The sequence below is a fragment of the Bombus affinis genome, chromosome 1 (assembly GCF_024516045.1).
Source record: "Bombus affinis isolate iyBomAffi1 chromosome 1, iyBomAffi1.2, whole genome shotgun sequence".
NCBI classification, from domain to species: domain Eukaryota; kingdom Metazoa; phylum Arthropoda; class Insecta; order Hymenoptera; family Apidae; genus Bombus; species Bombus affinis.
The window spans coordinates 12915936-12942941 of NC_066344.1; the positions used below are offsets into that span (position 1 = coordinate 12915936).

The window sequence follows — 27006 nt, forward strand, 5'->3', positions numbered from 1 at the left end:
GCTACATTAATGGGGAGTAGATGAAAAATAAGTTATTCATGGAAACCTACCACCTTGATGCTATTTTTCATTTTACCTTCCATCAATTTCTGGGAACGAGCTTGCTTCGTTGAAATTTCACACTCATAAATCCTAATCAAGGGAACGTTAAAAGACTGCTTCATAAAAATCCAATAGAACAAAGAAGCCCTACAGAACTAAACATTAACGACTTCCTCATATCACCAATGTGCTATCTCTGTTGCAACTCAGTGGTGGCCACTAATTCGCCTTATCTGGCATTCCAGCTCGGTGTTACCGAAATGTCAGTCGGATCGAGGTCACGGCCAGTGGAGAAAGTTTTCTAATCACTTCCGTGGAATGGTTCTCGAATGTGTTCGTCTGCTGAAACGTGTAAAAGTATCTATAGTCCTATTCTTGTGTGTTTATCCATACGCATGTATAAAGATAAATAAGAATCGGTGCAATGGAATTTTACTTTCACATTCGTATTTCTGTTGAATCAAACCCACTTCTCTTTGCAGAGGTTATGGGAATCATAAGAACTCACCAATCTTTTCAATCCTAGCAATGCATGAGAAATAGGATAGAAAAGTACCCAATTTTTATATTTATTTTAACAATTTTTGTATTTTATATAAAATATCACACGACCTCTTTCGATACCGTATTAATTTTAATTCTTTACATAGTATATCAATATATACAAAAATTTCCAATATTAAAGCTTCAGATTTATTGCTAGTTATACACTTATTGAGTAATCACCAATTTGGTTGCCTACAAGTTGGGGTTAAAAGGTTAAAAGGCTATAAGGATCAAAAGTGTCTTTCTTGATATCGGAAATTTCAGGTAGATGTTCCTAAAAAATAGGAAAACTTATTGGAAACAGAAAACTTCTGTATAGAGAGAAAGTGGTAATAGGATTAAATAATAATTCTAAATTGAAATGAATTAAATTTGAGACTTACTTTGATGCAAAGTAAAATTCCATGATAAGGTTGTGTAATGAGAACTTTTATGAGACTGCTAATATTTTATTAATTAAACTGACACAGAATATGTTTGTTAATTATTAGGAATTAACCTTGGCCATTAATTGATAAAAAAGTTGATTTCTCCTATAACTGACAATTTATGAAATTATTGAAGTTATAAAGTTATTATTATGAATAAATAAAAGAAGTTTCTATATGAATTCACTATTATATATTTGCACGCAGATGAATCTCCAAAATCACTTTCTATACAAATATGAAGTACATATGTATAGCAAACATGAAATGGTATACTAAACATAAAAAAGAAGATCAAAGAGTAAAGGGACTATTGCATAGTAGATTCAATTTAATGCTAAATTTCCTCTACTTTAATATTATATTTACCTATTATAAAAAAGATCTTTATCCAAAATTGTTGTCCATTAATTGATAATAATATTATCAATCTACTCCTAACAATTTACTCTCTACTATACTGCAATAATTCTCTGGTATCAAATATTCTCTACAGAAATTACAAAAAATCAAAGTAATCGACCAGCTCGCAGGAACAGAATTACAAGAATGCGACTAGACGAGACAAACGTGTTACTGGAGAGCAAACAATTTAGAAAATCACGATTACCAGGTCAGGAGGAATGATGGAAAGAGATAGAGAACGATTTGTCACGACGTATCCGTTGAATCCGGCTCGTGGAATCGTGAAAACTGGACGCACTCATAACTTTCTATTGGTATATGAAAATTTCAGCGGGGCAAACGTGGCCACCAGGCCCACGGCATAAAAAAAAGCAAATTCAGGTTCTCATAAGTTGCAAAATATCTCTTCCTGTCGTGAAAGTTTCTTTCTATCCATGATCCACTGCTTATTTAAAATACTGTTACAGTGACAAAATGTGACATTTGTCTTTTTCGGTTTATTGTCGTTTTATTCACTTAGAAATTAAACGTATAGGTAGAAAAGTTGTTATATAATTTAGTTGATATATGAAAATTATAATGTATACCTGTTATGTGATTTTTTAGATGGTGGAATTGGTTTCAAAGTGTCTAGTTAAAGAATAAGTGGTTCATGGCAGCTGTACAATATATTTTGAATTTTTTGATGATGACGATATTGCAAAAATTTTTTTGTAGTACGTTTTTCATGTTCTTTATCCTCGTTTTATTTAATGTAATATTTTAACCCAAGTTTTCTAGCTAAAATAATACTTTTCAATGAATTGAAAAAATATCTTTATACAAAAATCATGTTCCCATACACAAATCAATTTATTATAAGACTTTTATATTGGAAAGAAAATAGAAGTACTTAAATTAATAACAGAAAGTACAGATTTTTTTATTTTCTTATTTCAAATTAGAAATAAGAAAATATGTATATATTAATGCAGAATATAGTATTTCATTAAATAAATTAATTTATCATAGGAATTAAATTCTATCTTAGTCATTTAATACTTTCCGAGGAGAAATATCTGTATTTAGACAGCTGGATCGATGCTTCCTCAATGAGATCCAAATCACCGAGTCGATCTCGACCTCGACTTTCACCCTCGCGCAAGGTCTAGGACACTCAGGTAACACGGATCTTCTTCCTATGAATGAAGAATCCTTCGTGGTCATCAAGAAACTGGTATGAAATGTGTCTCTAAAGTTTCTTAAATAATAGTCGCTTCCTCAATGTCAAGAGAGGCATTAAGAAATTGAGATATTCCTACAAGTAATTATTCTTATTATTTTGTTAGGAAATGAATATTTCAATATTTTAGCATAGAAATTATAAAAGCACTTGGATCAATTAAGTAAGTATTTCTATAAAAAATCTTTTTAATAAAAAACAACTATAATAGATATAAAGTATCATTTTTTTTTGAAAATATAATTAATACATTAATAATGCTGCTGAAATAATTACTGCAGCATTATTAATAAGTACTGCAATGATCTAATTAGTTCAATAAACACGTCTTCCATTTTTTATTTAATATAATGGTTTTATGTATTTATTTATAAATGTATGAATCTCTTTTAAATTAAATATTTGCTGTTGCTATTTTCCTCTACAAATCGAAAGAAGTTTTTCCTTTTTAATAGTAACAGCTTGCTTATTCTTTTCTGTTCTATTAACAAAAGACCAACAAATTGGGTCAAATCCTGTTACTTTTATACTCGGACGATCGTAACAAAGGAAATTGTGTTAGCGGAGTGCGTCATATTGTACCGAAGGAATTCTCGAAGAGAGGAAGGAAAAATGGAAATGTGAGTCAGCATCCTATGGGTCTTATACTCACAACTTCAGTTATAGTTTCACTTTCGCCATTCCAGATGCCGTTCTTTACCGACGACTCAACGAGCCGGCTTATCGCATATTTGTATATATCAAAAATTGCTCAAATTAGCATAAAAAGAAATGTAGTTCTCTCAATGGCATGTCGGTAGAGAAATGATAGATGTAATTGGAAAATAACTTTCCTAAAAGTTTTCTATTGTATTTCTAAAATTTACTTAAGAGATCAAAGAAAAGAGATTGTGATTTGTAAAGGAAATATATTGAAAAATTGTCTTTAGAGTTAAACGGAGAATCGTTTTATCTGATGTTGTCATGCTTTTCCTCTTTCTTTTTTTACCCTTATTTTGTAAAGGATAAAAATTTCAGTGTTGAATATAAAAATTGTATTCTTGAGAAATTGAAAATTGTACTTTTCAGTAGATATCTTCCTGGAAATTGAATGAAAATGGTATTGGATATTAAAAGCTTTCTTTATTTTTAATTTTATGAATATAATAATGAATCTTATCACCTTTTGTTGTAAGTACATTTTTGTCGGGAACACTGAGAATGCCGACCAAGTTCCAGAATTCGATCTAAATAACAGTCATATATGTATATGCATGTGTGTATATATATAATTTAATACAATAATATATTAATGGTTATACCTATACATTTTATCGCTTTGTCTTTATCCTCGTCTCTTCCAGTTTTCACTCTTTTTTGTCTGTTTTTCTAATTTATTTTTGTACGATCGAGATCAACCGATCTGGACTTGGTGCGAACCTTCTTTGCTTCACACGTGACTTCAATTTCGATTACTCGATTAATCCACTGATCGAATCACAAATTGTGTTTTAAACTCTATCTAATTATCTTAAATTTAATGTTCGTTCGTCCTATCGAACAGACCTGTGCGGAGCATTGTCGATCGATCTGCCATCTGGATTACTATCACTTTATCGTTCAGCTACGATGAAAGCAAACAAATTCGAATTGAATTGAAACATGTAGAAACTTGTAATTTATAATTTATATTTATATTTGTATAATTTATATATGAAGAATTGGAAAATTCGTAGCGAAAGTTAAGAAAGATTTAGTTCATTAACGAATTCTCGATATTTCTCTTTAATTCACTTTAGTAGCCAACTAAGAATAATATTTATACGAATAATATTTATTCGTTTTATTATTTGAAAGAAATACATAATCAGACTACGTATATTCATGCAAATTCACATTTTTACGAATATAATTAAGAAATTGCAATTTGAATAAGAAATTGTTTTATCTATTAAATATTGTAGAGGATACTATACTTTGGACATTTTATATATTCCTGTTGCATTTCCAAATTTTTCATAAATGCATAAAAATCTATACTCTATTTATAATAAGAGCACTACGAACTTTTTCAATGACCAATAATAAATAAAATGGAGTTTTAGAAATAGAAAACACTCATCCAGAGGACAGAATTCGGGAAAAATATACGCGCCCTAGTGTGATTTCGTGGAAATCAAATTCGTCCTTTCTACATATTGTTTTTTTCACTATTTCTCATGTTCTCTTTCTTTCTCTCTCTCTCGCTCTCACTCTCTCTCTCTCTCTCTCTCTCTCTCTCCGTATTTCGGCCTTGCTTTCCTCTTAACGGCTAAGACACTTTAATGAAGATTCATATAACACGAAGAAACTGGAGCATGCAAACTTGAAAGTGCGTGCACGAGATAATAATGAATATACGCGTGAATGTATGACCGCTCGTATCTTTTTACGTTTCCCTGTTTGCGCTTGAACAACCGTGTTCCGAAAGAAACGGCTCAAATTACAAGAGCAGACGTAGAAAACTATTTTCCTTCTCTGTCGGTGAGATGCTTATACGGAGGAAAATGTCTCTTTTAAAATTAAGAAAGCAATGTTTTTGAAATATCTTATACACCTTGTTGGAAGTACAAAATTGGAAGAGTAGAAAAACCACGGTGTAGAACGGGAATAGTTTCTCTTGAAGCGTCGATCGATACTCACACTATCTTCAAAAACTGTAATTTAATTATTATTTATTTGTAGTTATCTAGCTTTTGAATGATTTAAATCGTATGTTGTAATTGTAAATTAATTTTAAGTTATGGAACTTAATAATTGAACGAATAAATATGACTATGAAAACAATACAAATATATGTAGTCCAGTATTGGAAAATTTATAGTTTTCGAATTGTCAGAAATAATTAATAATAATAATAATAATAATAATAATAATTACCAGAAATAATTAACAATAAGTAGATTCTTCAATAATCGTTTCCATTACAAGTGATTATTCATTACCAAGGTTAGTGATCTGTTTAGCGTTAATGTGTTACATAAGCGTTGCTAATAGTCACTAACATTAATTGTTCCGAACCTTTACTGTTTTGAGTATTTTATTGCTTATGGTCACAACGATTATCGTTGGTAATTATATTTACTGTTGTTAAGAGTGCTAATATTTAACCGACGCTTCAATGTGATTAAATGTTACCAAATGATTGAAAAATGAAATTGCATGAGCACACTATTCATTATAATCTTTTGAAAAGAATACAATGAATTGTTATCCACATCATTGTTTATCTGTTACTTAAATTTATCTTTTATCTGAATACAAAGCATTTTAGCAAAATTTACCAAGAGAATATATTCTCACAATTTCATGGAAAACATAAATGGAACAGTGAATCCACGTACCCACACAATTTCAATACAAGGAATGTCGTATGGAATGACTATAGAAAACAACTTATCAGCTATGTGATTTAAAATCCCGAAAATCAACACCAATAAATTCAATAATCGACTCATACTTCTGATTGTCCGCCTTATAATAAAACGAAGCTAAACTAAGATCTATAAAAAAGAAAAGTTTCTGTTTAGCTATAGTCACGAAATTTTAAATCACACGCTCTACATCTCTCGACCTAAACACAATGAAATTGATTTGCGATATCACAAGTTTTTCACTTACGAAGAAAGTTCGTTGATTAGATTCTACATGATAGAAAGAATCGCCTAATTTTCCCTCGTTTTTCGTATGCATCTCACGTTCACGTGTAAGTGTTCAGTGTGTTCTGTATTATACGTTTTGTCCCTCGACTCAGGCCCAAAATCGGCGATAAACGTTACTATGCACCGCTGACCATAGGTATGTACATATTTAAGACACTTAGTTATACTGCTGAATTCAAAGAAAGTCCTGTGGAAGAAACACTAGCCTGATTGGTTGTTAGCAGACCCAACACGATCGTAAAGTTAAGCACGCGTATTGGCCGAAAGTGTCACATATATAAACAAAAGAATGTAGGAACGCGTGACAGTAAACGATAAATAGTATACCTTCTTTGCCGATCCATAAGATTTTATTAAATAATTCAAATAAATTTTATTTCACTTAGTTTTTTACTTTATAAAACATAGGTAACGCGAATGAAATAACACATTTGTAACAAAAATAAAAACAGTGAAATGCATCTAATTTGTACTAAGTATCAAGAGTTGTCTTAATACTTATGACCGATATTACTTACATTTGAACCCTTTGAAGCGCGAACTACTTCCGGTTATAGTCCGATTTCTTTAATTTCCTACCAAGATAAAATACGGAAGATGGGGATAGAATTACGCTAACGGAACTTTCAGTCATGATTTCAATTACGATTCGTCAATTTCACAGTTGACCGATCACGTTATTTAACGACGATTTAGCTAGGATAATTTTAGTATCTACTATTTAATTTTAATAATCTAAGAACTAACTCTAGTTCTAGTAATTTTTATAATTTCTTTCAATATTTCGAATATAAATATGTAAATATGCGTACAGGATATTAAAATTATGTAGGTTCATAATTTTAAATGTTAAAAAATATTCTGTGTGTTTACATGAATTAATTGTTTAAAATAATTTCAGTCTGTTAGTAACTTCTTTTTCGATCATTTGAAATTTTCATCTTAACACAAACTGCATTTTAAAAGACTGTACTAAGCAGCCATAATAAATTTGTTTTATACAGTTAAGTTAGAATTGCAGATTTATAAATTCAACAATATAATTGTATCTCTGTATCCTTATAAATATACAAAAAATAAAATATGTATAATTGAATATATAAAAATATTATATAAATGTATTAAAAAGGAGATAAAAATTTCGAATGAAATATAAAAAATATTTATAACGCTTCAAAGGGTCAAATATGAGTGAAAATGTACTCGAAAGATACAATTTTCTTTTACAACACTTGTGGTTTTACTGACATCATGAACCTCACGATCATGCAAATACAAGAAACAGCGAGAAAAGCGATAGCGAAAGACTTGGAAAAAAATTGGCGATGCCGCGATGTTCCGAGTTAGAAAAGCGAAAAAATGGATCAGCGATATCTCTCCTTCCCCTTTCAGCTTTCTCATCGGCTGGCACGAACCGTAAAATCGCGGTTAGGAATAATTAATTCAACGCGTTTTGCCTCCCTCCTCAAGCATGTTTGCCATGGCGGATTTACCCATATTCATTTGACAAAACGCTAATTAGCCAAATTTTACTCTATAATAAATTCCTTAAAACGTACTCGAAAATACAAAATTTCATTTATAATTATTTTATGAATCTTTTACTAGTCGCATGCTAGTCATCGCATAATTTTACGATATTTTTCATATAATACTTGATGTACAACTTTTAAAATTGTAATATTAATATCTTTATTCGGCTATTATTGCTTTTGCGACAACGCGAGCTCGTAACTATCCGGAAATGGAACATACATAACGGAAGTAAAGTGGTTTTTCCTTTTTACAGAGACAATATTATGATGATGATTACACAATGAGAGAAAAACCAGTATAAAAAGAACGCAGCGTAATATTCACAATGAAGAAAGTTACGAGGTCTGGCAGGAACGTTATTTAATCGCAAGAGCTACAAACTATTGTCACGAGGACAGCGATAACTATTATTGTTATAAAAATAGTAATACAACCGGTCGGAGAAACTTTCTGCCCCTTTCTATGCTTTTTTCCGGTTTCTTCCGAACATCTTCACGCACGACTAATATTTTCCACGGTTTCTTCGTTAATTACCATGATTTGTACAAAGAAATCGCATAATGCCATTACCCAGCACGATTCTATTAGAAATTGAATATTTTCCTTTTATTTAAACTGCGATATGTTCCTGGTTATAACGTGAACAATTGTAATAAAATTCTATCATTCAACCGTAAAGAGAAACTCTGTCACTTTTTACAATTTTCCACACGCAAAGATGCTCGTTATAGCATATGTTAATTATATTGTATTCATGCTCGAGGAGGCGAATGAACGCGTGACAGTGTGCGTTGGAACGAAGAATTCGATAATATTAAATACTATTTAAAGAAAATAACATTAGGACACTTCGAGAGGTCTTAACGGTAAAAGACTAAATAATAAACTGATTTCACGAACGACGAATAGCTCCTCAACGATCGTTGAATAGTAAAATTACAATCGTGAGACTATAACGCGATAATTACAGCACGAGGTAGCGCGAAGACTCGAATAAGAACAGACTATATATATCGATCGAACTGTTATTACTTTCTTTTTTTACAATAATATAATATATAGAATAAAGTTTAGATGTGTGAATGTCGAATAACTGATTCTATTCGTCGTTCTTGAAATGGAAGAAACAACTCGTCGAGCGAATTTTGTCGGCTAAATAAGACCGCCGTAGAACAACTATATTTGTCTTTTTTTTTCCTTTCTTTTTTTTTTATATTTTTTCCTCTTTTTTTTCTTTTAAACTTGTTAATATCTCTCTCTGTCACTGGTAACGATTCTGTAGCAGCTATATCTACGACACCGATGGACGAAACGGATCGACGAGGATAGCCCGTTAGTGGGAATTATTCTCGCGTATTTTTCTCGTTTTTCTTCTTTAAATGACTATGGTATCTCTTCTCCGTCGATATTGTTAACTAATATACCGCTATCGAACGCACATTCTTCGTTGAGTTTTGATACATTTGAAACGTGGTTCTTCCGTTGAAACCAGATATATATACTTTCAGAAACGTTTGTCTATTCGTTTGTTTTCCTTCGTTTTTTCTCACACAGGAAAGTCAAACGACAATTTATCGCAATTTGTTTCTTTCTTAACGTTACGTTTACTAAACTCGTTTCATTCGAATTTATGGAATTTTTTAATTTTCAAGGAAATAGATATTATATATTCAGAATAAAATTCAATATTTTACTGTCGTTAATTTCATGAGAGCATTATCGGGAAATTGCATTTCATTTTGACTTCCTTGTCGATGATCATACACACAGACTCACCAACACCATTATAGTCGAGTCGTTTGATACAACTACTAATCGTTCCAACTATCGAATCGAAACAGTATCTAATAACAATTTTGCATGGTATGTCCCGGAGATTTATCTAGGTATCTAACGACTTTATATTACGTATATACGTATTTAATTACCGAATATAGTTGCAACTTTGGATATCTTATGCTATAAAAATGCGGAAGTCCTTCTGAATATTGTGATTACAATCTTCTTTTCTCTTTCTTATTGCAGTGAACTCGACCATCTGGTGGTTGATCTTTTTCATCATCTAACTATATCTTATCTATTTCCTATTTCTCTTCATAATATGATGTAAAACTACCCTCACTGAGAATAAAACAGTTCAGACTTCGAAGATATACCACGCGAGGTGTTCTTAACGTGACCAGGTAAGACTGGAAACTAGAATGATGAAAATCCCCCCTAGCTAGACAACTATGAGTGGAAACAAAACGTTTCTCAGTCTATGTCGATCACATCCGGATTTTCCGCTGATCCCTTTCGCTGGCGCATCTTACGGCGCAGCAGGATCGTCCTCAGGATGCTCGGTGATCGTAGACCCGCGACTTCCGGCCGCGGGGCATGCTGCTACGCGGCCTTATGCCTTTTCCTCTGTTCCCTCCGCGTTAAATTCGACGCACCTGGACTACCCGATGCACTGCTCTTCTCGCAATCGGCAGTTGGTAATGGTTTCAACTCTCTGAAAAAGATATATTATTTTTATTTGTTATATACTTTCAAATTAGTTTCAAATAGTTATAGCATAATATAGTACAGTAGCATAGTACAAACATAATAAATGTTTATGTTTAAATTTGATTATTATTTATAAATAATAAAGATAGAAATCTTCGGAAAATTCTGGATTATCTCTTACCTTTACAAAATTGTTGTAATATAGTGCATTCATTCATAATGTCTAAATTACTAAAAATTAAGTACTAAAAATTGAGTTACAACTTTGCAATAATTGATATTATTTGTTAAACAATATATTTTTACTATTTTTTTATTATTTATTTTTACTATATTTTTACTATATTTTTAAGGAATAAAGATATACATAAATTCTGTTGGTTAATTTAGATATATGCTACATTGCCATTCATCAAAAAAGTTTCATTCATTATAGCTTCAATAAAAGATGCTTATTTTAAAAAGTTATAGAGTAATTCTAAACAGACCTGTAATTAAGGAGCTCCTCGTCATCGGGCACTCTAGTTATGAGGTCTAGAAGCTCGTTGTTTGGAACCGAGTGAGGCCGGACAATTTTCCTGGAGAATTTATTGACGCCCCATACTAGAATAAGGTATCTTAGTGGGATGAAATACAGGACAGCAACACCAAGGATCGCCAAAATCATGGCTAAGTAACTCAAATAAGGAACAGTGAAATTGAAGAGATTCTTCACTCTTTCACAGAGACTGGCTATGTAACCGATCGAGTTCTGAACAGTCTGGGTCACCTCCTGAATTGCTTGCAAGCGTTCCTTTAGACTTTTTTTCTCTTCCTGAAAGGAAGAACCAGAATAATCCATTTTAGAGAAAATCTGATAAAAGAAGATTTACTAAAAATAAGTAAATATGCTGAAGAAATCAAATTTTGGTCCCAATTTTTTATTAAAAATTTTATTTAAAATAATAGTAATACTAATAGTAATTAGTAATAATAATAGAATGTTTTCTGTATGTTAGGACGTATAATCAAGGTCAATCTTTAACTCGGTGAAGTCGATTTGACCAATATCGGCACACATCAATTCGTTGTTTGAATAGGTCGAAGGTTGAATCGAGGAAAGCGCCAGACCAAAATACTTGCCTATCGCGTTCGTGATATACGTCCAAATGTAATATTCATTGAAAGGAACCTTTAGCTACTGGCAACTAGGAACCTATTATAAACTTTTATTATTCCAGATGAGTACCATGAATCATTAAACAAATGACAGTTGTTTAACTAGTATATTACAAAACAGGAAATGTAATTTCAATTGATAATGACTTGTAACATTATAAGAGCAATAATTTGCTATTATGCAGCAGAATTAAAAACAAACGGTAATCCAGCTTTTCAATTTTTTACAGAAACATATGACTCAAATTTATATAAAATTATACAAATTTCTTTTCCTAATACCTTTTGGCTGTAGAATAAATAAAACAATCATATGAAATTCTATTAAAAATGTAATTTTTTTTTAATTTTCAATGAATATATAAACTTTTACAAAATTAAATATCGATAACAATTTAAATAACAATTGCTGAAAATATTTACTTTGTCCTTATCGTCATCGTCGTCATCGTCGTCCCCAGGAGTGGCAGGACCTTCGTCACCCTCGTCGTGGAAGTGGGAACTCGATTGATGCGATAGGGGCGTACCGGTTATTACTGCAACCTGTCCGGAAATCCATTGATTGAATCCGCTTCCATCTCCATAAAGCTGGCAGGTAGCAAAGGACGTGGACATGCAGCAATGCAGGTAAAGGTCGTCAAGCAGATGATTTACATACGTGTTATCTTACATGTGTTTAAGGTTGATTGGTTATTGGCGTCTATTATTTATAAGCAAGCTCCAGCATTGAGAAGATATAACAATAGTGATCAATATATTACATACTAAATGGAAGAAATATGGTAAAAATTGCTCTAAACTATGTAAGCCATTTCTATGGAAAATTTTGAAAATTTACAAGCATAAACCTTGAAATATCATTGTTGAACAATTCTGTACTAAATACTAGAATACTACTATATCTAATTTTATAAAAGTATTTAAAAATGTAAAGATTTAAAACATAGGACAACCAAACTGTATATCCATGCTAGTCACACAGCTTTTTAACTTTAATTTCATTTAGCCCAAGAAGGAAGATAGTAATTTCTACTAAGTAGCAGTAACAAGAATAGGAAATTTAGTCAATGTATAAGATTACCTCGTTCAATGGGACATTTTCTAATCTACAGCATTAAATATTGCAGATAATATTACTAAATAAAAGTTTTAGTAGTATTCAGCAGAATGTTAGATTTTTGCAGGTACTTAAGGCTAGCAATCAAGTTTAACGAATTAGCAAATACATAAGGTAAATGTACGAGTGTCAATAATTCATAAAGATGGTGATAAGTGATTTAGAAAAATGCTTTAACAAGGTAAAATGTAAAAGGATCTGATTAGTTTGTTCACATACCAGATAATACTTTAACAGAATAAGAAGTGCTATTCCAGGAAACATGTAAGGTTCAAAGTAGTAACAGCCTAAAATAAAGATGACCAGTGCGATGATGCTTCTCATTTTATTTTCCCATTCCCAACAGCTCCTAAGGATACAATAAAACACAGAAAAAATTTTCACCATTATTCATTCAATAATTTTATAATATCTTCGAATAGGATTAAAACGTAACATATACGTAGATTAATATATAAAATATCTCTCTACGTTAATGTAAAAAATTAATGAATAAATGAATAATATAGCATTCTAGGAAACGTAATAATTATTAATCATCGTTTTGACGAATGACAAACAGTATTTAATTCATGAAATAAACATACGATGTGATTTACGTAATAAATATCATGACTATTTCTAAAACAGATTGAAAGTAGAATCAAAGTAGTACACGTACTGCACGTATTTTCCAATATCAATAACGATAACGATGATTGCCTTCAGCCTGAGAACGTTACGTAAAAACACTTGTCTTTTGAACTTTATCTCTGGTTCCATGTACTTCTTCTCCTTGGGATTCAACGTTCGAACACATGCTCTAACAACGTTCCACACCACGTTCAGCTCCAAAAGAATTTGCGCAGAATTTCCTTTGGCACGACCCCTCAGTTTTTTATCCTTTAACGCGTACCATCGTTTCTCACCGTTCCTTATCCTTAGAAGAGGTATGGCGACTTTGCCGAGAAACTCTACTTTATGGTCCCTGTCCTCGTCGTACACTGTCACCTCTAACACCGAATTGATGTCTTTCACGTTACTATGAGAAACAAATAAAAAAGGTTATATTTTTTATATTCTCTTCTGAAACTCGTTACATGGTCACGATAGCTTACAAAGTGAATATTTTCTGCCAACTTGGAGCCAGCGTTTTATATTCCGTCTGGGTTTGCAATCTTGCGTTTACCAATTCCAAGACGCAGAAAGGGTCGCTCTTGCCACCCAAGTCGGCTGCCGCGAGACCTTGTGCTCTGAATACCTATATAACGAACGAATCATAAATATACATTTTATGAATTCTACAAATCGAAAGCAATAAACGAGAGATATAAGAGATACGAATCCTAAATTTATACTTTCAAAAATTTTAGATACATATTGTAAATTTCTGTGCAGTTGACAATTATATTTAATAAGATTGTAATGATGAGCTTGAGAAAAAAGTTGAACCTTTTTTAATTAATCCTAAAAAGCTATATTCTTCTCCTATTTTTGAATTTTCTAATTAAACATTTTCCTACTATTTTTAAACTTAAGTTTTCTTCTTCTCCTCCATTTTTTAAAGATAGGTACCTTTACTGTTAAATGACCAACGTCTCGTACCCTCTGCAACGAGTTCACCAAAGCATATCTTTGGTATAATTGCTCACGTTCACGAGGTGTTTCTTCGTGAGCGGCTAAATCGCTGATCGTTTCGCTAGCGGTGGTACCACTAATAGTTAACAGTAAAAATATGCTGCCAGAGCCGTCCTCGAGATCCCGCCAGAGTCGATGGGTCGTCTCACGTTCAAGCGTCGTCAGATCGATTACCGTTTTTCCCATTAGGTCATCCTGATGGCTTTTATCCCGATCCCACACCGTGACCTCCAATTCTTGGCCTAAATAAGGATCTTCGTAAAGGTGGAGATCGAACTGCTCCAACCAAACGGGATTCAGGGTCTTGTGCACTACTTTTGACTTGTACTTTTCCGTTCCGAGACTGAAATATGCAGAAGAAAATGATTATAATTACCATTAAATATTAATTTGGATATATTTTACCAATAAGTAAGAATAACACTTGATGGGTAATCAAATTAATGTATTTAGTAATTTGCTAATTTTAATATTATTTGGTTTTCTCAGAAATCAGACTAATGAATCTCATGTTTTCTAAATTTTCCAGTTTGTTATGATTAGTATTCAAATTCTGAATTCTCAAAAAATAAATGATTTGTTTCTATAGGATTGTTTATCATAGGATCGTGTGAATAATTTAAATTGTGACACACATTTAAAGGAATAATATTTCTAACACGGATACTATATTATCAAATCCTTCTATTTTTCAATTGATAGAGTTGATCGGTGTGGTTTTTCTAAGCGATATATTTATCTTCCTTTTAAGATAGCAAGGCTTTTATAATGATTACATTTTATATCGCATTATACTGTATAATTTAAACAACCAGTGACAAGAAGTACAACTGAAATATAAATTAGATACTTTATATAACTTATTTCGTTGACATCGATACTTCTTAATCTTACAAGTATTTCACACTGAAGGAAGCGAAGTACAGGGATAGTATCAACAATACAAATAAAATAATTTCAATACAATGACAATATTGAGGACAAAGGTGGAAATAATAAGGGTACTCATACCGAAATTTGACATAAGGATCCGAAAGACCGTCTATATCCATCGGTAATAAATTCTTCGCCTCCACAAGAACAATCGTTACCACGGAGCTCCATATCTGTGACTTTAACCGTCTATTTACGTCCGCCAATCGATTGGTCCTTTGGAAATACTGCAGACATAAAAATACGCCATGCGAAATTGAATTTTCTATCTGATGGAGGAAAATATAATAAGAATAAAGTAAAATAAAAGGAAACAAAATAGGGAAAAGAAAAATATCGTTTCACTGTGGAAAATAATAATTTTAGAAGATTCTGGTTAGAACATGTGTATTGGAAAAAATGTTGGACAAAATATCAGCTCCGATATTAGTCTTTCAACTGTTTGTTCGATGGGCACGATTCTATGTATATATGTATATTATATATAGGGAACCAGTCAAGGTTTATCTACGGTTCTATATGTTCAACTTTAATATTTGTTTCTGAAAATAGTGAACAAATTGTTTCGAGAAGTCTATACAGAGCTTACCACGGTAATTGAAACAGAAGATATGAAAAAGAGATAGAGGCTCAGATTAAGTGATTTTATATGTAACTGCAGCATTACTTTTACCTCTGTCATCAAGTCGACAAATGTGAATCATTCACTAGCATCGATAAATGTTATCTCTCAACATGAATTCAGTTTTGACTTCATCCTATGTACATTTAGTGTATTACGAGATGTTAGATAACATAATTAAAAATAGAACTTGGATTTGTTACCGCAATTAAGTTTTTTTTCAAAGACAAAACGTGTATGTTCTGATTGTGAACTGCATCAGGAATCTACAAAACAACAGATTCTCTGAATATCCTCTATCATCTGATTTCAATTCTTAACAACTTCTATAAAAAGAAAACTAATCTTTCATAGTATTCTACAATTTAAATTATAATCATAACTACTGGTTCCCTAGAAAAATAAAATGTTCATCAATATCCTGTATCATCTTTTTCCAACTGTTAATAGTCATCTATATATATAAACAAATTTTTCCAGTAAAATTAATTAAAAAAAAAAAATACTCCAGTCTACCCTATGAATATCTTCCATTTTCTCTCTAACATTGCCCTTGAGTTTATCGAACAGATCATGATGCTTCACGTCCTTCGCGTCCAAAACCTCTTGCTCCTCTACCTTCGACTGTTCAGAAGACTTCCTCAACCTCGAAATCAAATTTGCAGTCTCGAATCCCGATCTCTCCGGTCTCTTTAAATGTTCCAATTTAATTTCTATTCTTCCCACCTCGTCCTTCTTTTCAGGCGCGGTAAATTTGAAATCAAAACTCTGCTCTTTCTCGCTCAACCTCCCCTCCTCCATCTTCAAACCATTATTTTTCTTGTCGTTATACGTTCCAGAGGGTCTACAACGTTCAACGATCCAATTTTCTATAGGCAGCAGCCACGGATGCTTCTCCACCTTCTCTTCCCATATTTTCTCTATCTGATCCTCCAAGATCCTCTCTACAGAGCCCATCTTCCTCTCCAACGAAGATCTCAAAGATCCGATCGTTCTCTTCTCTTTGCTTCGAACTGGTCTTTCGATCGACAAACCCTCTATCCTATTTGTAGAAGAGTCTTCTCCAACATTTTCCGCCTTTCTCGCTAAATTTTCCAACGAACTCCACCTTCTAGTCGAACGATCCGATCTAATCTTATTCTCCAATCGAACATCTTTCTCTTCGTCATTGATTCCTATGAGGAAATTAATATCAGATATTTCATTATTAACTTTAAATGTATTTTCTTTCTGCTTTTCTTCGTTGGCGCCAGAAATTATGAGAGTAGGATCATTTTTCTCGAATTTTTTTTTAAAGGTACCTTGCTCACCTGCCAAAACATCCATGAACTTACGGTCTTTTATACGATTGGTACTCAATCTTAATCTTCGAGGTGGCGCTTCGACGGCTTGCGGTAACTCTGAAATGCTTTCAGTGTTTTTGTTATCATCTTGGCCAGCATTTTTCTCTGGAGAACTCTCGTCAATGTTAAAAAATCGACGATCGCTATCGGATCGATCGAATCGCATGCTTCGAATCGCCTTTCGGAATACCGCATCCACTTCCGCAGTCATCTCTTCAAAAGTTCGATTCCTCGTTGCGAAATCTTCCTCGGACTTGTGTCGAAACTTATCTCGATGATGAACCCAAAATTTTTTCCATTTATTTTCATGAGTTTCTTCATTGGAGCTTATTTTGAGAAACTTTAAAGAAGTTTTCGTGGAAGAATTTTTTGAATCGATCGGCAATTGTTTTGGAGGCATGTCACTCACCTTGTCGCGCTTTAAAAAGCTACTTCCGCTCCGTGGTCCCGCTACTGTTGGTTCATGGTCAGACATTTCCGGTTTGGACTCGGTGTCTGATATTTGACTTTCTGCCAAGTCTCTTGGACGCGTATCTTGATTGTCTTCGTTGGTTGTTTCTTTCGAGTCTGTTTTAGGCTTTATGGACTCTATGTTCTTCTTCATTTTGTAAAGCTGTGACGTAAGACGATGATTCGTTATGAAATGAAAATACTAGGGAATGGTATTTTTTAGGTGCTTCGAGTGGAAACGCTTGCCTTGCAATATTTTGAATATATGTATTATGTGACCAATAAACGCTTTCTTCCGGTCTTCGCGTGCGAATACGCGCCTAATTGACACCACCCGACGTGACGCCGAGAATTTCTTTCCTTCTCCACGGACGATAGGATAGTTACGTCGGTCATCGTTGGTTACAGTTGTCAGAATTGTAAAATTTATTTTCTATCTTGTTAACTTCTTCTTATAAACTTGTACTTTTTCTATATATAAATATGTTTTCGTATTTTTAATTTTACTTCACTTTCAACGAAGTTTTTATCTTGAACTATGAATTTCGTTCGATTAGGGTTAGGTTCGAGTTATATATAATATGATATAATATAAAAAATATAATATAAAAAGATTTCTTTAATAATTAAATATTTTTCTTAAATATTTTAATTAAATATTATTCTTTAGGAAATATTATTCAATTTAGGAAAGTTGATAAAGATTCTGTACGTATAACTTTAAAAATTGCAATTGGAATAAAAAGAATTTTTAAAATAAAAATTAAAATAGAATAAAATATGAAATAGCAATAACAAATAATAATGCAAGGTAAATTGGAATCTTATCCGACGATGTCCATGAATATTTCGTTGACTCTTTTAGTTCCGCTCCTATGGCATTGTTATCCTTCTATTGTTAAAATTAACTGCAGTAATGTATCTTCGACTTCGTTACGCCACACTTTTACACATCGACGAATCTTCGCGTGTTAACAATGGTAACGATGCTAACAAGTCTTCCTTGTAAATCTCGAAGCAAAACTGTCCGCATCTGTCACTTTTTAACGACAATAAAAGATCGCATTTGAATCAGAACATAAACTTCTTCTTTGGTTTCCTTTTACATAATATAAATATTGCGATACGTCAGAATAATTTTTCACTATATATATATTTCTAACACGAACACTTTTTATACAAAAAAAAGATTATCTTCACACCTCACAATCAAAATTACTTTTGATAAAACCTTTCAAGTACAAAATAATTAACTTCGGAACCAACTAAAATATAAGGAGATCAATCACAAAAGCAATCGTAGAAAATCCATTAATTTGTCTCACACAGTTTCACTAAACCTCCACAAACGTATTAATACCAAGACTTTAAGAACACAGACAAAATCACAGTAGCGTTTCGAAATAATACTTCATTTCACTGAAATCGATCCAGCCAATACAGGTTAACTGATTCCATACAGATCGCGTGACCAATCTAACGATCTGAAGCGTGGAATTAGTGTTCAGATTGAATAACCAAAGTTAAAGATTTTCTCTCGTAACCTTAATTGCTATAGAGAATAGAACCGAAAAATCTTCTTCAGACAATACTACGGCAAACGAACTGCTCGAACACAAATTATTAGAGTTCTTACAGGCTCACTGAGTCATCGGAAGTGTTTGCAGTCACGTGTGCACGTGGCTCGAAGTCGTGGTTCCACTTGCTAGTTATATTACATTGTCTTGTTTAACTAACCATTGTTATCCACATTATTTCTTAAAAGTACCTTTGTCGAATAGAATTCTGGTTATACAAGATGTTTCTTTATTATTATGTAAGATAGACTTTTTTTCATGAGAAATAGACTAAGATTTCGTCACTTCTTTACATATTTTTACATATAAAGTATTGACAAGCCAAAGTTATTGAATCCATTTATCGACATTTTTCGAATAATCTACCCTACTTTTTGTTTTGTAGAGTGAACCGATTTGGCAAATATGTTCATGTTACTGGTTCACATGTATGTCGCTCATTTTACACTGCTCCAATAACTGACACCACTCAGCGGTCAGTCAAGAAAGTAGTGTCGTACACCGTATTTCATACCATTTCGAGATTTAACTGCCTCCTGGATGATTCCCATTCCGCGTTCCCATTCACTTTGTGCACACACTCGTTAGTTACGATCGTGCAGTGTATCTCGCAATGCTTGAAAAATTGTGCAAGTAAATATGTACTTATGTATGCATATGTTGACAATGTGCGGCGAAGACAAAAGAGTTACGCGAACGAAAGGGACGTTATTTTTAGCAGGAGGATCGTTCTGGTTTCCCGCGGAATAGCTCTCTTGAAATAATCGACAATTTTTTATCTGTACGTATTTTCAATAAATCTTTTTATTAATTTACTTTGTTCACTTTGTTAAAGATCGAATATTTTTAGATAGAACGCGTTGGTTTAGAAACAAAACTTTAAAACAGAATATACGGCGGCAGCAAAACCACGAGACCTAACATGCTCGAATGACGATGGTGACTGCTTGACGATACAGCTTAACTCGACAACCGAACCTCTCTTTCCCTCTCCATTCCCGACACAGGAGGTAAACATTGCGATATCACGTATGCCTAACTTTAATATATGGTCGACTCGCATCACATTGGCGTAGACAAGTAAATAAAACATTTCTACTCTCTTTTGACTTTTAACGAAGATGTGAATTTCGCCTCTAAGAACCCAACTTTTTAGTCGAAACTTATGTACTTATCTGATAAGTACTTTGTTGATACTACGAACGGAACTAAATATTGAAAAGTATTTATTCATGGAGATTGAAAAGTATTTACGAGTAGTATTGTTTAGAGTACATATTTTGCAAAGCGGTATTCCGTTACTTTAAGCATGGTATACGTTCAAGTAAATGATAAAATTTGCCGTTTAAATGGTTATCAGATTAAAATAAGCCATACAATACGCCAAAAATATCAAACTTTAAAAAGGTATAACTTTTTAACCAATGAGATCCTTAAACTCAAAATCGTGAATGTGAAAGTGCATAAACTGTTGAAAAAAGAGAGGTACCCAGAGAAAAAGCTTACTCTGACAAAGATTACTTATTTTCTTAATTTTTCTCTGGATACTTTTCCGTTTTATATTTTTAGGATTTACAAAGTATAGCATCACATTGTTATATGCAAGTGGTCAAGATACGCTGCTACTTTCTTTTAGTTTCTGATTAAAATTCTATATCTTTTGATATAGAATTTCATACATTCTTATTTGTCTGCATAGACTGCGTAATTTTGTATGTAAGGTACGTCAATATTAGAGATTAAGTAAAATTTGTTTATTTATATAGATGATAAATGACGATTGGTGTCAAAAGGTTGAATACGTGCGTACTTTATAACATACCGATAATGGACTCTTTTGAGACCACGTGAAACCTGTTAACTACTGAAACCGTTCGTGAATGGTTATTGTAATATTGTGAGCGCTTTATGCTCGAACTTTGTCGCAGCATTTATGTACTCACGTCTAGCAAAATATTAAAATAAAAACCTATATTGTCGCCTTCCTAATTTGTATTTTTAATATAATTACCATTTTAGAAAACCTTTTGTATGCATGTAAATATAACAATTATATTTATAGTTATATTTATAATAAAAAATGTGCATGTAATTAAAATAGAAATGTTCGGATTCTTAAAATTGTAAAAATTTATACCAGTCAGCGTTACTTAACCACATTCATGTAATTGCTTTTTAAATGCATGCGTCATGTTCCATTGATACCTATAACACATTACATAAGATAACTCCATTAATTCACACCCGACGACAATAAACGTTAGCAAACGTTTCTATGAATATTTTGTCGACTATCCTACCGATAAGTCAATGTTATACAGGAAGACCAATTGTATTTTCAAATCATATTCCAAACCATATTTCCGAATTTTAATTCTAATTTTCATCAATATTGATAATCTTTTCTATCGATTCCATTTGCAATTATACAAAAAGTAATAATTCAAGTGTAAATCATAAATTTACGATTTCAGCGATGAAATTAGTTCTTCCTAACGTTTCATGATTTTGTAATCCTTTAGACAGATTTCCATTAATTCAGAACTTACGAAATCTACTTCTTTCTTCTACTTTATGGTATTGCAGATCAATAATTGTCCAAGTATTTTATCGTCAATATTGATTTCGACACACGAAATGATTTAGTGTGAGACTATAACCATCGGTTAGAATGCTTAGATCAGGCTCATTTTCTTGCGCTTATGGAGAAATTTTTAGATTGCTGAAGCGGAAACATATCAAGGAATACGAAACATATGTCTTTTTACAGTAAGGCTGAAGATAAAAGCAAATATCAAAACAATCGTAATACCTAATCATATAAGATATGATATATATTTATGATTTATGTCTTATAATCATAAACAAATGTCTTATAATCTCATAAGTACTAATGTACATAATGCATACTAATATATTGTAAGGTAAAGGATATCAAATACCAGAGTCAGAATCTAGAAATAGTAATTAGACAACAGAGCTATTTTGCAATGGAAGAAGTTCTGAAGGCATCAATATCTTCCATATCTTTCAAAACCTAATAGAGTGTTCTGGGAACTAACTGTGTAATACTGATGAATCTTATCACCTGCTTATCATGAAATACTGCATGAAATGTATTTTTATTCAAGAAAGAAGATTAAAGAGACAATTTACTAATACAATTTTTGTATGCTTAATAACCGTGATATTAAGAAAGTTTAAATTTAGATTTATTTATTATTATAGCAGTTTTATTAATAGTACTTACTAAGTATATACTTACTATATACTTAGTATATACTAAATATATACTTACTATAGTACTATTTAAGATAGTACAGTTATAAAGACCTATATTAAGTAGTAGGTTAAATTGAAATTTTTATGAGCACATTTAAAGAAATAGAACCTAAGCACAGATTTATTTTACTCACTAAACATTATCATAAATACAATGATACTAAGCTCCCAACTTTTTATAAATACACAAACACCCACAATCTGTTTATTAAAAATAATCTTATAGTATCAATTTATTTCAACGGAAAGGTATATCGTACCTTCTATTCATTCTTCTATAGAATCGACAACGAAACGAGCAATTTGTTGATAGGTCTTTCCATGGCAAACACTTTGACAGTTCGTGTTCACTGTTTGCGTTCCAATTGCAGCTTGTCGAAGTTCATAGTCGATGGACTTATCGTTTACCGATATTCCACTGCGTAGAAGGTATCTATCCACAGGAACGTCGAATTGTTCATTGTACAATGTTTAATGCTTTCCAGTGTGAATTGTTCGAAGCGTCCATCGAGTAAGAGTCGAATATTCCTTTGACACAGTAATAAACGTGAAACTGGACCAACGAGCCCTAATTTTCCATTCAGGTACTTCATCATCAGTTCCTCGACCTATTTTAATCGATTTTAACATTATGAGGATCAACGATGTTATTAGGTTGACTAGCATATGAAATGTTATGAAATTCTGGAAATGCTGAAATATGAAATGCTGGGAAAATACTACCCATTAAATATATTGTCCTATCATCAATTATTTTTTTCACTAATTATTTTTATTAATTACTTTTTTTAATTTTATGTTTTTACTTTTCATATATTCAAAGTTATTGAATTTCTCAACATATACAACTTGAAATTATATTTTGTTAATTCTTAATATGAAAAGTGCACCTGAAACTAGCCAGTCATGTTATAATTTTAACATGTTCACTTGTAAGACTGTAAGTATCATAGAGTGTCAAATTCACACATTTTTACTGCTTATAAATTATGCAGCATTCATATGCAGTTCATTCGGTTTATTAAAATTCTCTTCAGCGGCTCGTGCGAGGAAGATAACGTCGTTCAAAGTGGCACAACGGTCTGTGTGCCCCTATCACCGCCATAATATGCAAATCCTCGACATTATCTATGTTTATGGATTCTGAATCGGCAGCTGTTTAGCCTCGATAGTAGTAAACAACTACAGGTCGCATAATCGATCGTTCAGGAACATTTACCGTTTAAAGTTTCCTTATTAGGAGAGACGAAGAGAGTTTGGAGCTTAAACATGCAGTAATGCAACTTTGTCTTGAAAAGCTTTCCATACAATAATAACTAAGACAGATATTTAGGTGATCCCATTTAGCTGGGCCACCCTGTATATTGATTGTTTATGTACAATAGAGTACAGCAAAAAGAAATTCTTACAAACTCACTAGTAAGTTATTAAATTTGATACACATTGTGGTAATAGAAGACAAGAGGGAGCAGACAAAGCTCCGGAGTTTACTTTGACAGGTGTCTGTCTCTATTATCTACACTTATAAGCTAAACGACCGTCGCCTATATCTTAAAGCTCCCTTATTCTGATCGTATTTATTTGCTCCATCAACATAATTTAAGTACCATAGAACAAACAGGAGGACTTTACAATCTCGGTTTTAAATTTCCAGATGCTAATTTTATCCTCATTAAACGGTATATTAATACTACTTCGCATGATAAGGAACTACGATTACTTTAAAAACTTATTAAAAAATAGCTAAACAATCAACTTTGTTTAATCAGGGAACAAATAAAAATCTAAGAAATTACAAAAAATCAAAAAATCTACCTGTTCCTTTTCCTGCTGATTCCTCGGCCAAAGGGTAACTGTCAAATAAATCTCCCCCAAATGTTGTTTGGGCCTATTGTGGTCTTTCAGTTCCAACATGACATCCTGTGACTGACCCAGGTCCAATTGCGTGAGATCCAATTGCGCTACGCCCATAAAGTCATCCTGCAGGCCCCAGTCGTAGTCGAAGACCTGTCGAAACGACCAAGGTCTTTTGCTAGTCAAAAGAAAGAGCAAGAAGAAACTGATAAAAATCCCGGCGACCATCTCTAAACGTTCTAGGACGAATTAGAGAGCGAATAAAAAGAACACGATCTATGGAATAAATTTAATTTTCTTTCAGAATTTTTCGTGGGTGACTATTACAGTTAGCATCAAGAACGAAAAGGACTAAGAATTTTTTTAGAATAAATTCATTCTCTTTTTTAATACACTGAGAGATTGAGTTGGGAAAAGCTTGAGAAAAATTTAATTAAAAAGATTCCTAATAATCTTATATGCATACAACTTGTATAACGATGCAGAATTTACCTTGAATGTTAGAGACTGAAAAGGATCCTCGATTGGCAGAGTTACGCTTTCATCCCAAACTGGATTTAGGTCGCGGTGAACGGTCCGCGACTTATGCAATAATCGACCCCCGCTTTTCACTTTCACGTAAGGATCACTGGCGCCTGAAATACACAATTAATGTCCTGTTTTTCAATTCTATGCCGAACAATAGTTATTTGCTTAATCGAAATTTTATCATGATTTTGAGTAACATTCTACGAAAGGGGGATTACATGAAACTGGGACAAGTCCTCTGATAGAATAGAACCTGGAAACGTTGAACTTCAGTAATGTATGTATCATGATACGACCTTGCTATTTCTCTAACAATAAGTGGTACTCTTTCTACATGGGTAGAATATTCTGCATGTGATGGAGGAAAGTAAAAACTAAACACTAGATACTACATTTTTGAAGAACCAGTATTTTATACTCTTCTTTTCTAAAAAAAAACAAAAGTGGCAAGTTTTTATGTGTTTCATTAAAATATTCAAGCTGTTTTGGAGTACTTTAGCCTGATATTAGCAGAAACTTGTCTCTTATTAGTAGAATATTCAAAATTAACATTATACTTAAAAGGAGAATAAATAATAATATTACAAATTTTATTACACTATTCAATTATTGTAAATTACATAATTTAAATTATGCAATTATAAATAATTGCTTCCATATTAAATTCATGAAATCTCTCATACACAAAACCTACTTCAACTCATCAAAGGGACTGATCTAGACTAATTTGCTACCCTTTCACATCTATTCGCGCAGTTCTTCAAAGACAGCTGGCAGAATCAAAATACACAGGCACAGTTCTACTTTCGTCTACTTATAAAAGCAGAAGTGAAAAATAAAGGTTTATCTCACCGCATCTATCCATAGCAACAAGGTTCGCCCCTCTTTTGATGTGCAAACGAAGCTGGAAGAAAGCATGCTGCCTCAACGCCAATTCCCTTCTACGTGCGAGTTCCTCCTGAACGAACGAGCTATCATCCTGGCTGATCGATCCTCGAGCTTCCTCGTTCGAGTCCTTTGACTGTTGGAAACTCAAGGATCCTTTCGAATACGCTTCGCTGCATTTTCCAGGGCTGTCTTCCGGTCTCGTCACGACATTTTGCCTTCCTCCATATACCAATGGCGACTCTACGTGTACAAAAATATCAAACACGTTAAACACAACGTGTTGATTATATAATACACAGGATGATTATAATTTTGGTAACCTAATCTGACTTAATCTTAATGTGAATCAACACCCCTGAAAGGAGATGTATAGTATACAATTTTCTGTTATTTTGGGTTTTCACCAAGATTTAACTTTGAATTACTACATTGAATTTTTTACATAAATTTAAATGTAACATTTCTACATTCCACATTAAAAAATATATAATTATTATAATAAGTGGGTTTAAAAATTAGTATACTAAAGATTGGTATTCTTGAAGATTATACATGCACATACATAAATGTATTTAGCACTTCTTTAATTTAAACATGATTCCAGAAAATACATTTAATGAATATTATTGTGAATAAATATTGTTAAATGAATGAAGTCCTTCGGCAAATAATTAACTTTAATCTAGCATTCACGGTGTTTTCTTAAAATTGTAATCACAATAATTTCTTAAATAACAAGATGATATAATAATTAAATTAGAAAGTGTTTTCAAGTAAATGTTTCTGAAGGAACTCTGTTCAACTTAGAACACTGTTCAATCAGATATGTACGTAAATAGTTTATTAGCTTGTGGAGTACACAGGAAAGCTTTTCAGTTTAACATCGGTCTAATAATGATGCACAAACGATAGAAATCCCTAGCACACGTTTCCCAGATCAATCAATATAATAAAACATAAACGACCTGCTTATATCGATCCCGTGCATCAAACGTGCGCGACCTGGCGTTCAACATTTACAGAGTTTTTCTCTTTTTCGCAACTTGATCAAGAACAGAGAGAAAAAAGTTTCCCCTGCTGCGGAACAAATTTCAAAGTTAACATCCATTAAACCTCGTTATTACTCTACTCGAGGATGATCTTTTTTATGGAAGCAATCCCTCGTGATAGTTTCATCATTCTTTGTACGATCATTCTTCGGTTAATTGAAACTTAATTTTTTCCATGTACTATATTGTTATGTATTGTACGTGTACGTGTATGTATTATACTATGCACGCTATTATTT

At 32.4% G+C, this 27006-nt stretch overlaps 1 protein-coding gene and 4 long non-coding RNA genes across 12 annotated transcripts in view; 4 read left to right on the forward strand and 1 right to left on the reverse strand.

Moving 5' to 3' along the window:
* Positions 1 to 15: 15 nt before the first annotated feature.
* Positions 16 to 3573, forward strand: LOC126921998 (uncharacterized). The gene is made up of 4 exons (XR_007712621.1): positions 16 to 1802; positions 2490 to 2806; positions 3138 to 3263; positions 3330 to 3573. It is a non-coding gene; the product is annotated as an uncharacterized LOC126921998 (long non-coding RNA).
* A 172-nt stretch (positions 3574 to 3745) lies between these two features.
* The window catches only part of LOC126921661 (multiple C2 and transmembrane domain-containing protein), a 43035-nt gene continuing 19774 nt past the window's right edge, over positions 3746 to 27006 (reverse strand). For 2 of the 8 annotated variants that reach the window (XM_050733429.1, XM_050733420.1), the window contains exons 4-14: positions 25683 to 25958; positions 24795 to 24937; positions 24264 to 24455; positions 15253 to 15401; positions 14179 to 14584; positions 13722 to 13864; positions 13286 to 13645; positions 12844 to 12973; positions 11931 to 12095; positions 10838 to 11163; positions 3746 to 10353 (exon numbers count right to left, since the gene is read on the reverse strand). In XM_050733429.1, the coding sequence (XP_050589386.1) occupies positions 10242 to 10353; positions 10838 to 11163; positions 11931 to 12095; positions 12844 to 12973; positions 13286 to 13645; positions 13722 to 13864; positions 14179 to 14584; positions 15253 to 15401; positions 24264 to 24455; positions 24795 to 24937; positions 25683 to 25958 (2402 nt within the window). In that variant the 3' untranslated portion in view covers positions 3746 to 10241. Of the gene's footprint in view, positions 10354 to 10837; positions 11164 to 11930; positions 12096 to 12843; positions 12974 to 13285; positions 13646 to 13721; positions 13865 to 14178; positions 14585 to 15252; positions 15402 to 16312; positions 19518 to 24263; positions 24456 to 24794; positions 24938 to 25682; positions 25959 to 27006 lie in introns of those variants that run through there. The other 6 variants (XM_050733438.1, XR_007712503.1, XR_007712504.1 and 3 more) reach the window with 6 other exon arrangements.
* On the forward strand, positions 11095 to 11665 carry LOC126922041 (uncharacterized). The gene is made up of 3 exons (XR_007712642.1): positions 11095 to 11230; positions 11348 to 11499; positions 11570 to 11665. It is a non-coding gene; the product is annotated as an uncharacterized LOC126922041 (long non-coding RNA).
* LOC126922029 (uncharacterized) lies at positions 11968 to 12331 on the forward strand. The gene is made up of 2 exons (XR_007712636.1): positions 11968 to 12102; positions 12189 to 12331. It is a non-coding gene; the product is annotated as an uncharacterized LOC126922029 (long non-coding RNA).
* Positions 19808 to 21151, forward strand: LOC126921975 (uncharacterized). The gene is made up of 2 exons (XR_007712614.1): positions 19808 to 19947; positions 20017 to 21151. It is a non-coding gene; the product is annotated as an uncharacterized LOC126921975 (long non-coding RNA).